General features: G+C 41.3%; 1 protein-coding gene across 1 annotated transcript in view; it reads left to right on the top strand.

Annotated features, from left to right (window-relative positions):
* Positions 1 to 680: 680 nt before the first annotated feature.
* The window catches only part of TMEM38B (transmembrane protein 38B), a 115,350-nt gene continuing 101,561 nt past the window's right edge, over positions 681 to 14,469 (top strand). The window contains exon 1 of the mRNA XM_082245773.1: positions 681 to 867. Within this exon, the coding sequence (XP_082101899.1) occupies positions 759 to 867 (109 nt within the window). The 5' untranslated portion in view covers positions 681 to 758. The remainder of the gene's footprint in view (positions 868 to 14,469) is intronic.

Here is a 14,469-nt window from a genome sequence, read left to right as displayed (position 1 = left end):
TCTGTGGGAATTACACTGTTGTCTATGGGCATTCCACTGCCCTGTTAAAGTCTATGGGCATTCCATTTTGTCGTTCCTTTTAGTAGGTCCCTCCCCATGGCATTTATTGTATGTAACGTCCCTTGTGCTGATTTTTGTTTTTATTTCATGTGTGACTAAACTTAGGCTTTATGACTTCATTCATGAATAGAATTTTCTTTTTATAAACCAGAGTTTAGTGTCACTTTAAGACACTTCAGATTAAAGCAGCTGCTAACAAAATTGTTACCATAATTGGTAGTGCACTGCTGGGAGACCTAGTCTCATGCCACAAGTTCCCATAGGAAGGTAATGAATGGCTGTAAAGCTCAGAGTAAGCATACGAATCAGTAACAAAGTAACTCACACGATCTGACCTTGGGCATTATTTAGATCAGCAACAAAAGAATAAAAAGACAGCAGCATACATGCCTACAGCGATTATAAAACAAGTCTGACTAGTGGCTTGGGAGGAGCTAGCTGTCATCTCTGACTCCTCCCAATCTCCAATCTCCCATTCAAGCGTGTTCCCCAACCACACCTCCACAACATTCCAGCCGGGCCAATCACGGCTCTTCTCTTACACCAAGTTCTGGTAACACCATGCCTCCTGCGCTGTAATTGGCTGCTACAGCTGACAGGCAGTGTGCAGAGGGGGCGGCTCTGTGGGTAGTAGGGAAGTACAGAGCAGAGTGCATGGACAGAGGGAAGACACACCATTGAGTGAAGAAGCAGGGAGCATGGAGCTGTTCACAGAGATCTCCGTGGAGTTCTCCCGCCTGTCTATGTTCCCTTTCTTCGATGGAGCTCATTATCTCATATCTGTCTTGTCTGCCAGGGAGCAGCCAGGTGAGAGCTCACACACCCACACTAATAGGGCAGCTGGGAGGATTAGAGCTTATTACTTGTCTCTGGCTCATTACTGTATATGTGTCATGTCACCTAAACTGGCTGTGCTGGCAGGAGGCGAACTGCAAGCTGCACTTTTATCTGCTTGGGTTTTAGTACATAGGGTTAGGTGGGCTCTTCCCAGCAAGTGATCATATCCTATTCACAGGCTTATATACACAGGGTATACACAAGCAGAATGCCTACACTGATACTCACAGCTTTATATAACACTGGGAATCCCAAGTAGAAGATTTCCATTATTTCATCGCTATGGTTCTTGTAAACCAGCAGCCTCCTGGAGTTTTTAGGGAACACAAAGTATTTCTGTCATTTTCTATATTACAAAAAAAAATATATATATATATATATATATATATATATATATATATATATACACACACATATATATTAATATATATATATATATATATATATATATATATATATATATATATATATATATATATATATATATTATGTGGGTATATATATTATAATGTATGTATGTATGTATGTATGTATATATATATATATATATATATATATATATATATATATATATATATATGTACATGTATATGTGTGTATGTGTGTATGTATATATATATATATATATATATATATACATTATTTTTTTTATTAAAAAAAAAAATATATATATATATATATATATATATATATATATATATATATATATATATATATATATATATATATATATAATTTTTTTTTTTTTAATAAAAAAAATAATAAGTGTGTGTGTGTGTGTGTATGTGTGTGTGTGTATATATATATATATATATATATATATATATATACATTATTATTTTTTTTATTAAAAAAAATATATTATATATATATATATATATATATATATATATATATATAATTTTTTTTTTTAAATAAAATAAATATATATTATACAGGATTTATATAGCGCTGACAGTTTCCACGGCACTTTACAAAATGAAGGTAGACATTACAGTTACAATACAGTTTGATGCAAAAGGAATCCGAGGGCCCTGCTTGTTAGTTTACAATCGAATGGCCCATACACACGAACCAAAAATCGGACGATAGATCATCTGTTTTATTTTTGCATGCTAGTCGCATATCGAAAATGGAGAAGTTACTAAAGTAAGGAAAATTCTCGTACGACATAATAAAAATGTGGAAGTGATGTCATGTGTTGTAATGTATTTTTATTGTATTTTCGGGCAACGACTGTGCTGATTAAACGAAAATTGTACAATCTGGTATCATAGAGGAGCAATTTTCATACTTGTCCAATTGGATAATAGTGGATGAACTGTTGTGATCAACACTACTTTCGAAGCGATCGTACTGATCATTAGTACAGTGCTTTCAAGAGCCAATCACAACAGTTCATCTGATATTATGCGATCGGACAAGCACGAAAATTTTCCTCGTAGGCTACCAGATCATACGATTTTCATTTAATCAGCTCAGTTGTCGTTTGAAAATACAATACGAGTACACTACAACACATTGCATCACTTCCGATCTTTTATTCTGTGGTACGATAACTTTCGTAACTTTAGTAAACTCTTCATGATCAATATGCGACTAATGTGCTAAAAAAACAAACAGACGATGCGTCGTCCAATTTTCGGATTTGAACTTAAAGTGTAACTAAACCCACATCTGTAAAATCAGTCTGTATATGCAGTAAATGATGCTTGTTATACCCACTGTGGAACCTAGGAGGTTAATCCTATGCATTGTGTGAAAAAGCTGTTTGATCCTGTATGCACAGATTGTCCCCTTAACATGTCCAGGTAAGACCGAGTTACTGGAGTCATTGTGCACATACTCAGTTTGGTGTGTATTGCTAGAGAGGTTTTTTTTTTTTTTTTTCTTGGGAGAGTGCATGTGATCAGTACAGGGCCAATCAGCACTGTCCAGACAGAGGGTCAAGAGTCTTGCAGTCTCATAGGACAGTCAGAAAACTCATCCTGCGAGCTTTTACCAGTGCTTGACTGAGTACTGATAGAAGTCACAAGACTGCTCTAACTGCTGATGAGAAAAGGTGTTAAGCAGTTTATATTTACTAACCTGAACTGCAAGGGTTAAACTTGTTGTAAAGCTTTGTTGTTGCCAGAAAAAAAAAAAAAAAAAAACACGCTTATACTTCCCAGCTCTGTGCAATGGTTTTGCACAGAGTAGCCCCAATCCTCTTCTTCTAGGGTCCTCTGCCGGCACTCCAGGCCCCTCTTCTTTATCAGGTGCCCCCAGGGAAAGCCATTTTCCCTGGGGGCACCCCATGCATGCGTCCATTGACACAAACAGTGGGACTCGGCCCCCTCCCATGTCAACAGATTTGATTGACAGCAGTGTCAACCATCGCTCCCGCTTCTATCATTCTGTCCAATGAAGAGAGAGACAGCGGTGGGAGTCACTGTGCTCGCACACATCGTTGGATCGTGTCGGGCTCAGGTAAGGAAAGGGGGGGAGGGCCTGGGGGCCGTTGCAGCACAGAAGGTTGTTCACCTTAATGCATAGAATGCATTAAGGTGAAAAACATTAAAGTGTTACTAAACCCAGGACCCTGCATTCACTATATCTGATCTCTGACAGTACACAGAACAGGGAAATGCTGATATTTTGTAAATATAAACTAAACTGCTAAATACCTTTTCTCATTAGTAGTCTTGTGACTTCTATCAGTGTCTGGTTAAAGCGTGTAGGAAGAGTTTTCATTCTCCTGACTGTCCTATGATGCTGCAGGACCCCTGACCCTCTTTCTGGACAGTGCTGATTGGCCCTGTGCTAATTTACATGTACGCTCCCAAGGAAAAAAAAACAAAAACAAACTGAGCATATGCAGAGTGACTCAAAAGGCTCTGTCTTATCAGGAGATGGATTGGGGACAGTGGAAGAAGGGGAGGATCAGAGAAGACAGGATCAAACAGCCTTTTTAAACAAGGTTGAGGATTATTAGGTCGCACAGTGAGTATAACAAGCATGCGTTACTGTATATACAAACTGATTTTACTGCTGTGGGTTTATTAACACTTTAAGGCTTTAGAACCACTTAAATTTCTTGGTTTGGTCTAGGACAGGGGTCTCCAAATTCTCTACACAAAGGGCAGGTTTACTGTCCTTCAAAATTTAGGGGGGGCGGAGTGACCTGTGGAAGTAGAAAATACCCCAGCGTTCTAGTAAAAAAAAAAAATTACATAGTGCCTGTAGTCAGTAGGAAGGATTGTGGGCCATCATTGGCATTAGTGGAAGGAATAGTGCCTAATTGTTTATATCAATGGGAGGAATTATGCCCCCTTGTTGGTGTCAGTGGGAGGAATCGTGTCCCATCACTTGCGTCAGTGCAAGGAAAAATGTCCCATTGTTGGTGTCAATAAGAGGAGTTGTTCCCCACTTTTAGTGTCAGTGGAAGGAATGGTACCCCCTTGTTGGTGTCAGTGGGAGAATTAGTACCCTGAGGGCTGGATAAAGGCAAGCAAAGGACCGCAGTTTGAAGACCACTGGTTTAGGAGGACAGGGTACAGCAGATTTACTTACCTGATCCTCAGCTCCTGCAGGCTCCTCAATGCGGCTAGACTTGTCCCTGCATCCTTTTTCTCTCCTGCACTCCGATGGACCAAGAGCTTGTTCACATGTGCAGTAGCCCTTCTGAAAAAAATTATTCTCTGGGGATGGCAGGTGGTGAGAAGGTGATATGGCACCTCCTCGTTGCCTGATTTAACCCTGTAAAATGCCAAAATGCCACACCACTACCCCACATTGCAGTTGCATGGGTCATATTCGGTGATTGGAAAACCCACAGAATGTAACATGCTGTTTAATTTGTGGCATAGCCTGCAGCTGCGGCATGTGTACAGCTCTGAGAGGATGCATGTCTGTTCATATGGGCGATTACCATACAATCTCTGGAAATCAACTTTAGAATTACCAAACGATGTAGTATGAGGACCTACCTAACTATTCACTCAATTTGTGTTTAATCAGGCAGACCCCCTGTACTACCTACAGTGCATCCGGAAAGTATTCACAATGCTTCACGTTTTCCACATTTTGTTATGTTACAGCCTTGTTCCAAAATGGGGAAAAAAAATCATTATTTTCCTCAAAATTCTACAACAATACTCTATAAGGACAGCGTGAAAGAAGTTTGTTTAAAATCTTTGCAAATGTATTAAAAAAAAAAAAATCCATGTACATAAGTATTTACAGCCTTTGCTCAATACTTTGTTGAAGCGCCTTTGGCACCAATTACAGCCTCAAGTCTTTTTGAGTGAGTATGATGATACAAGCTTGGCACACCTATTTTTGGGCAGTTTCTTCCATTCTTCTTTGCAGGACCTCTCAAACTCCATCAGGTTGGATGAGGAGCGTCTGTGCATAGCATTTTTCAGATCTCTTTAGAGATGTTTAATCGGGTTCAAGTCTGGGATCAGGATGGGCCACTCGAGGACATTCACAGAGGTGTCCCGTAGCCACTTCTTTTGTTATCTTGGTTGTGTGCTTAGATTTAAAGGAGATTGCACAGTCAGATTGTGTGTGTGTGTGTGTGTGTGTGTGTGTGTGTGTGTGTGTGTGTGTGTGTGTGTGTGTGTGTGTGTGGAGTTTCAGGTTTACCAATATGTGCAGGAACCTAAACAAACCATTAAACTTGAATCATATTAGGCAGGCTTTTGCACTGTATAATTGATAGTAGACCTGAAGGGGAGTGTACAATCGCATTTATGGACAGCTTAAAGTCCCCTGACCTAAACTAATTAGGGGATTGGAGGACCTTTTAATTATGAAGAGCGTCTACATTCGCTTAATTTATTCTCCCTGAAGAAGAGACGTCTGAGAGGGGACATGATAGCAATTTATAAATACCTCAATGGTGATCTCAGCATAGAAAAAAAGCTATTCAGTCGCAAGGATTGCATGAGGACTCGAGGGCATACAATGTGATTAGAGGAGAAGTGGTTTAACCTCAGGCTACGCAGGGGGTTCTTTACTGTTAGGGCTACAAGATTGTGGAATTCTCTACCACAAGAGGTGGTTTCTGCGGGAAGTATGGTGGCTTTCAAAAGACTCTTGGACATACATCTCAAGGATCAGAACATTAAGGGGTATGAGAGATGATTAGGGTCACACACACCTACACAGGTTGAACTGGATGGACTATTGTCTTTATTCAACCTCAACTACTATGTAACTATGACCTTATCAAGCCCATAGCCCTGCACGAGAGACGTGAGCATAGGGGAGCACTGTTTGTCAGGGGAGTGGAGGATTGGGTAAGTAAAACTGCTTTTCCTGTCTCTTAAGGGCCATACACACTATAAGATTTTCTGAAGACTTTTTCCTTCAGATTTACCTTTTCTATGTAGTGCAAGGGCCTGCCAGATTGCATACAATTGAAAGTGTTTAGGTTTGACCTTATATTATATGCTTTTGGTAAATCTAAAGGAAAAAGTCTTCAGAAAATCTTAGTGTGTATGGCCCATTAGGCTAATCGAGCAGCTAAAGCGTGCAGTGCAGGCATAGCCTTACTGCAAGGGAGGGCTTGTAGGCCCCCTTCAAATTGGGTGGATTCCATTGTGTTCAGCAGGGAATTTGTCTGCCGATCAGAGCCGAGTGGGCAGATAACACATCCGTGTCCGCTCAGTTTCTGCAGCGTGGTCATGGATAGAACCTTCTCTGCTCCATAGAGATGAATGGACCTTCCGATCAGGTCCACCCAAAAAAACTGACAGGCAGACCTGATCAGAACAGCAATCTGACAGGGGCCTTCGTTTTCTGGACGTTGGCTTTAAAAAACCTATTTCAAGGTAATATGTATGGGGCAGCAATGCTTCTGCTCATCTAATTGCACAGATAATTAAGTAAAGCTCCATTCACACTTCTCTCTTGCGATTTTGTGTGAGTGATTTTCAAGCGATCACGCATAGGCAATCCCTTTGCCTTTTAGGAGCTGCCCAATATGCGCGTTTGTTGCCCAAAAGAAGTTCCAGCTCCTTTTTGGATGACAAGCTTCACACGATTTTTAATTCAGTTGCATTTTGCCATAATTTGCAGCTTTAGCTGCATTTCTACTTTAAACAAAGTTTCAGAATTGGAGAAGATATGAATCTGTATTTTTAGAAATCACAGCTTTGTAATACAGTGTATTATTTTTGTGCATAAGCGTGTTGTGATTTATTGCACCATTCATTTTTCAAGGTATGCACCTCTGAGTGTGGTGTGGTGTGCTGGGCTGGAGAAATTGCTACATGTCTGGTTTTTTTTTTGCCCGTTGCTGTACTTTGGGCTGCCTTAAAGCAACGCATCCTATCACGTGACAAAATGCATGTTAACGCACATGCATAAATACAATGCACAGGAATAGAAAGGTGTGAATGAACTCTTAATGTATACAGTTCAATAAAGGTTTTTTTTTTTTTTTTTTTTCCTCCAAAAAGCTATCTGTGCACTTTAGGCCCTTTTCACACTTGAGTTGCTAGGGCATGGACATTTAACATGCGCTAGGTTAAAGGAGCAATGCATTTGAATGTGCTGCCTAATGCGCTGAAACACACCAAGAATGGTGCAATTAACATCTTTGGTGGTGCAGAGCCAGAGCAATGCAATGTACGTTAATGCTAAATGTCATGCTGGCAGGTGCAATGGGATACCATTCAGAATAAATGGCAACGCATTGCTCCAATGCACACAATGCAGTATGGTGTGTTTTTCTAACCTTGCGTTGTGTTAAAGAGGAAGTAAACCCTCCTCGGCAAGTTGTACCTATAGGTAAGGCTTGCCTATAGGTACTGTAAATATCTCCTAAACATGTACCGTTTAGGAGATATTTACCTTCGATGCATCCAGTGACGTCACTGGTGCATGCGCTCTGAAGGAACGGCCACTCGTGCCGTTCCTTCAGAACTCCGTGCCGTGACCGTCGGCTCCCGCGCGTGTGCGCGGGAGTGACGTCACCGCGGCTCCGGCCAATCAGATGGCGGAATGCCGCGATCCCGGAAGACAGGCGACTGGACATGTTGCCCGTCATGCAGGTAAGCGGGCGGCACGGCGGGGGCTCGTAAGTATTTCATAATGAGCTAGTATGCGATGCATACTAGCTCATTATGTGTTTGTCTTTCAGGATAAAAAGGAAAAAATAAAAAAAATAAAGGGTTTACAACCTCTTTAATAAGAACAGTATCAACTGACAGTACTAAGGGTATTTTATTAAGGCTGGAGCATTCAGAGTTTGGAGCAGTTGTACATGGCAGCCAATCAGCTCCTAGTTTTTATTTTCAAAGCTTGACTGAACAAGCTAACCATAGTAGCTGATTGGTTACTATGCACAGCTGCACCAAATATCTGTCTGCTTCAGTCTTCGTTTCCCCCCCAATGTATTTTAAATGTTTTATGTGGACAGTATCTCCGTTACGATAGTTTTAGCAACCTAAATATTATGCCAAGTCTGCTCCTCTCTTGTACTATACCACCTGACTCAACAGCATGGACTTTGCATTGCAAAGAATTTGTGAATATTTGCCTAAGCGGTTTTTCATGTATTTTGGTATTTTGCATTTGTTCTCATAGGGTTGTGAGAAGAGAACTCCATAATCAAACCTATTTTTAAAACCTGTTTCATGGCTCTAAGGCTGGCCATACGCTATACAATTTTCTTATTCAATTTCCTTTAGATTTACCTTAAACTACGTAGTGCAAGGGCCTGCCTGACTGCATACAAATTGAACGTGTTTAGGTTTGACCCTATATAACATGGTTTTGGTAAATCTAAAGGAAAGTTGAACAAGAAAATTGTATAGTGTATGGCCAGCCTAAAATGATTATTCTTTGGGAGATTATTCTACTAAAGATGAAAGAGGCATATCTTTCCTATCTTAAAGATTGTTGTCTTTTCTTGATCGTTCTGGCTGTATACCTACAAGGACGGTAAGAGGTGTAATCCAGAAGAGAGGATAAGGGGTTTTCTCAGCAAATTTTGATCCATGTATTGGCAGGCTAGTTGTACGTAAGTCACATAGTAGGTGAGGTTGAATAAAGACAATAGTCCATCCAGTTCAACCTGTGTAGGTGTGTGTGGCTGTAATCATCTCACATACCCCTGAATGTTCTGATTCTTGAGATGTAAGTCTAAGAGTCTTTTGAAAGCCACCATACTACCCGAGAAACCACCTCTTGTGGTAGAGAATTCCGAAATCTTGTTGCCCTAACAGTAAAGAACCCTCCTCGTTGCCTGAGGTTAAAACGCTTCTCCTCTAATCGCATTGTATGCCCTCGAGTCCTCATGCAATCCCTTTGAATGAACAGCTTTTTTCTAAGCTGGGATCCCCATTAAGATATTTATAAATTGCTATCAATAAATCGAGCGATTGTAGACGCTCTTCATAGTCAAGGTCCTCCAATCCCCTAATTAGTTTAGTTGCCCTTCTCTGGACTCTCTCCAGCTCCAACACATCCCTCCTGAGGACTGGACCAGAGTTTTATAAAGTGGAAGGATTATAGTTTTATCTCTGGAATACATCCCTTTTTTTATGCATGCTAATGTTCTGCTGGCTTTGGCAGCTGCCGCTTGACATTGCATGCTGTTGCCTAATCTATCATCTACCAAGACTCCCAGATCCTTCTCCATTTTTGATTCCCCCAAGGGTTCCCCTCCTAACGTGTATTGTGTTTTTATGTTTTTAGTCCCCAAGTGCAAAACCTTACACTTCTCCACATTAAACCTCATTTGCCATGTCGTTGCCCACTCTGTAATTTTGTCCAGGTCATTCTGTAGGATATCTGCTTCATGCTGTGCAGTTATTGCCCTGGCCAATTTTGTGTCATCTGCAAAAACTGATATCGAACTCCTGATCCCGACCTCAATGTTGTTTATGAATAAATTGAACAAGGTTGGTCCCAAGACTGAGCCTTGGGGGACCCTGCTTACCACCTCAGACCAGTCTGAGTATGCGCTGTTTATTACTACCCTTTGGACACGCCTTTTAAGCCAATTCCGTATCCAAGAGCAAACCCTGCTATCGATACCTGCAGACCTTATTTTATAAATTAAGCGCTTGTGGGGAACTGTATCAAACGCCTTAGCGAAATCAAGTACACCACATCCACTGGTCTCACCCTATCTAGCTCACAGCTCACCTCCTCGTAGAATGTTAAGAGATTGGTTTGACAAGAACGCCCATTTGTAAACCCGTGCTGATTACTGCTGATGTTGTTGTCTTTAGCAAACTCTACGATATAGTCCCTTATCATCCCCTCCAGAAGTTTACATACTATTGATGTCAAACTGACAGGCCTATAATTTCCTGGGATATGCCTCTGGCCCTTTTTGAATATCGGAATCACGTTAGCTTTCTTCCAATCCCCTGGTACATCTCCTGTCCTAATACTGTCCGCAAAGATCAGGAACAGTGGTCTCGATATAACCTTACTGAGTTCCTTAAGTACTCTCGGATGTACGCCATCCGAACCTGGTGATTTATTAGTGTTAATTTTATCCAGCCTTTCCCTGATTTCACCCTCTGTTAGCCATAGTGGCAAGTCCTGTGTATTACTACTAACCATACAGTCATGGTCAGTGTACCCTTCCTTTTCCTGTGTAAAGACTGACGAGAAAAAAGCATTCAGCACGGTTGCTTTTTCAGTGTCCTCTGTAACCATCCTCCCATCATTGTTAATTATGTGTGCAATATGCTCTGCCCTAGTTTTTTTGCTGTTGATATATTTAAAGAATTTCTTTGGGTTTTTTTTACTATCTTCTGCTATTTGTCTCTCAAAGTTGATTTTAGCCATCTTGATTTCTTGTTTACTTTTCTTATTTGCCTCCTTGTATTGCTCGAAAGCCGATACTGTGCCTTCTGATTTATATTTCCTGAAGGCCAATTTTTTTCCCCTAATAAGTTTTTTTGACGCTACGGTTTAGCCAGCCAGGTTTGGCTTTGTCTCCCATAGGAATGCACTGCAAGATGCCTTTGCTTAATAGGTTCCTAAAGCATTCCCATTTTTCCTCTGTGGTCAGGGATCCCAGGGTTTGGTCCCAGTTTACCCTTTCCATCAATGAGTACAATTTTGGAAAGTTTGCCCTTCTGAAGTTTAGGGTTCTTATGTTCCCCACTTGCCTTGTTATATTGTTATTTATACTAAAGTATAAGTCAATCTATCGATCGACTTGTGTACAACCATTGAGAGACGATCACGACAGTTCATCTGATATTATCTCATCTGATATTATCTCATCTGATACTATCTAATCTGTCAAGTACGTAAATTTTTTCGGTACGATACCAGATCGTACTATTTTCATTAATTACTAAAGCTGTCATTCAAAAATACAATATATTACATCAATTCCAAATTTTTATTCTGAGAATTTTTCCGTTACTTTAGTAAACACTTCATTTTCAATATGAGATTAGCACGCAAAAAAAAAAAACAGACGATCATCTGTCTGATAATCTCATTGTGTTTATCAGGCATTACTTAAAGCGGTAGTATCCCGCTTTTTGACACTTTTACCTACAGGTAAGCCTATAATAAGGCTTACCTGTAGGTACAAATAATATCTCCTAAACCTGCATGGTTTAGGAGATATTTACAGTGCATGCAGCCGCTCGCGCTCTGAAGGTCCGGGGAGACCTTCAATTTATTTGCCGGGAGCTTGCCGGAAAATCACTCCCGCGCGCATGCGCGGGAGTGACATCATCGCGCCGGAGCCGTCTCTTCCGGCCAATCACCGCGTCGGAGCCGCCGAACCCGGGAGAGATGGCGAGGGATCATGGCAGCACCTGCAGCGATGTCCGGGGGTCCGTGTCGGGGCTTCGTTCTAAGGTAAGTTACACATAATGGGCTAGTATGCGATGCATGCTAGCTCATTATGCCTTTGTCTTGCAGGTTTTTTTATTTATTTTTTTTAGGGTTTACAACCGCTTTAATAGTCGTGGCCAGAATTTGGTTTTGTCCCAGTTTGCGTTTTGCAGTGGTAAAAAGGTTCCTATACTGAACGCGATTAATCCGCATTCAGGAGAGGGAGGTTGAAGCTCCCCTAACCGCAGCAACTCCTAAACTCTGCTAAAAGCAAATGTGCACATAGGCTTTTATGGAGTTGAGTTTAGGAGCTTTGGCAAAAAAAAAAAACGCCAAAAGCTCCTAAAGTCAAGTTTGGGAGTTGCCAGTGTAGGTTAGTGTACATGAAGCCTTAGGGCTCATGCACATTGCATCTCAAAGAAGTGGCTGCTACAGGCTTTTGAGCTGTTTTGAGCTCTTTATTTTTACTTTTTTTCTGCCCTTTATGTTAGCCAATGTGTCCATGCACACTATGGCTTTTTCAAGAGTTTACAGGTAGAACCCCCCCCCCCCCCCACCACCACCAAACTGATGTTTTTGAAAGAAGCTTTGGAGCAGAAAAGATGCCTAAGTGCCCAAAAACGCTCAAAAATGCACAAAACAAAAAAACAAAAAAAAAAAAAAAGAAAGGAAAAAATGAGCTCAGGGGAGGGAAGAAAACGCTTATGCTCAAAAGAGTTCAAACTCAATAAAAACGTGCAAAAAAGCTCAAGCTTTAGGCAGAGAAATACAATCTCAGATTCCTGTAAAAGCAGCTTTTTTTTTTTTTTTTGAGTTGCAGTGTGCATGAGCCCCTAGGAGGGTTTTTCAAAGTGATTTCTTATCAAAATAAAGCAAAAAGGGACCGGTGAGCTTCCCTAGCACAAAAACACTGCTACGTCCCCAATAGCACTATGACTTTAGTGCAGCAATACACAATATTTACCATAAAAACAATATACTTTTTTGTACAATACATGAAAAGAGGACTATGTATACATCAATACACTGGCATGTTATGATAAAAACATAGCAAGCAAAACAGACAACCTCTGAGAGTTAGGCAGAGAAATAATCTTGTGTGGACTTTATATTCTACTAGTAAATACCCCAACATGTTTCAGTTGACCTTCACAATCTTCATCAGGGCCTAACAGTTTTTTTTTTTTTCTGGCAAGGAAACTCACATTTTTTTAAGCCCAGTGTGTATGGACCCCACAGCACAAATCCATGAGTATGTCTGCTTAAATGTCTACCAATGCGCTTTTTATGTGGTAATTGGTAAAGGTGGTGGATGGCAAACGTCCTAGCTGGATTGCTGTCCGTTGACAGTGATAGCTGTCTTGTCAGACAAGATTGCTGCAATAATGCTGTTTTTTTTTCAAAGCAATTAAGCTCCATCTGTCCTTCATTTCCCCCCTAAGAAAAAGGGATGGAAATCTAACACTGATAAATGCTACGTGGAAACAGGTGTACCCCTAAACTGCTTAAAGGGTCATACACGCTATAAGATTTTCTGAAGACTTTTTTTCCTTTAGATTTACCAAAACCATATAATATGAGGTCAGATCTAAACACTTTCAATTTGTATGCAATCTGGCAGGCCCTTTCACTACATAGAAAAGGTAAATCTGAAGGAAAAAGTCTTCAGAAAATCTTATAGTGTGTATTCAGCTTAAACCTAGCCATTAATGTCTCATTGGGTAGCCATATTAACATGGAATATGGTAATCTACATTGATCCACCATAAATCTATGACCACCCACCTAATATTGAGTAGGTTCCCCTTTTGCTGCTTAAACAGCCCTGACCTGTCACAACATGGACACCCCTAGTCCTCTGAAGGTATGCTGCGGTATTTGGCACCAAGCCAACAAGAGCCAATCCTTTAAGTCCTGTAAATTGTAAGGTGGGACCTCAATGGATTAGACTTGTTTTTAAGCACATCCCACAAATACTCTGTTGGATTGAAATCTGGAGACTATTGAGGCCAAATCAACACTTTGAACTTGTTGTTGTGTTCCCCAACCACTTAGAGACTGCCCCGTTGTAGCCTTACTGCAATAGGGCAGGAGCTCTGTGCAGAATCATACACATATTTATAATGTGTGTGATTCTGCATTCCTGGGGGGGGGGGTCACGCGCCCACCTGCACGGCTGTGCCGTGATTCGTCCACTGGCACTTAAAGCAGAGTTTTACCCAAAAAGGGGACATTTCTCTTTAAGGCCCCTTTCACTCTAGCGGACCGTTCAGATCCGCCTGACAGTTTTTTCAGGCGGATCTAAACGGATGCCCCATGCATCTCTATGGGGCATCGGATGTCAGCGGAGACATGTCCGCTGACATCCGATCCGGTCCGTCAAATCTGGACAGATGGAAACCCTTTTTTCCATCCGTCCAGCGGATCGGATGGATCGGATGAGAACAGACAGGCGGTCCCTTCTCATCCGATTCCCCCATAGAGAACAGCGGGGACCTGACAGCTCTGTCTCCGCACACAGCGCGGAGACACAGCTGTCATCCACCTGCTCAGCGGGGGATCGGCAGATCGATCCCTTGCTGAGAAAAACAGGAGTCCACCGACTCCCATGTGTGAAAAGGGCCTAAGGGTTCGGCCCCTAATCTGCCACGTTTAACGTCATTTTATTTGGGGTGGGAGTGTGTACCTAGTTTTGGGAGTGTGTACTACTTTGTTCGCCTAGGTGACCCGAGCGGAGTCCGGTGCCCACAGTTGAGATGTCAG

Source organism: Pelophylax lessonae (assembly GCF_965119305.1).
Source record: "Pelophylax lessonae genome assembly, chromosome: 1".
In the NCBI taxonomy this organism is placed as follows: domain Eukaryota; kingdom Metazoa; phylum Chordata; class Amphibia; order Anura; family Ranidae; genus Pelophylax; species Pelophylax lessonae.
This window is presented reverse-complemented; position numbering and strand designations above follow the sequence as displayed.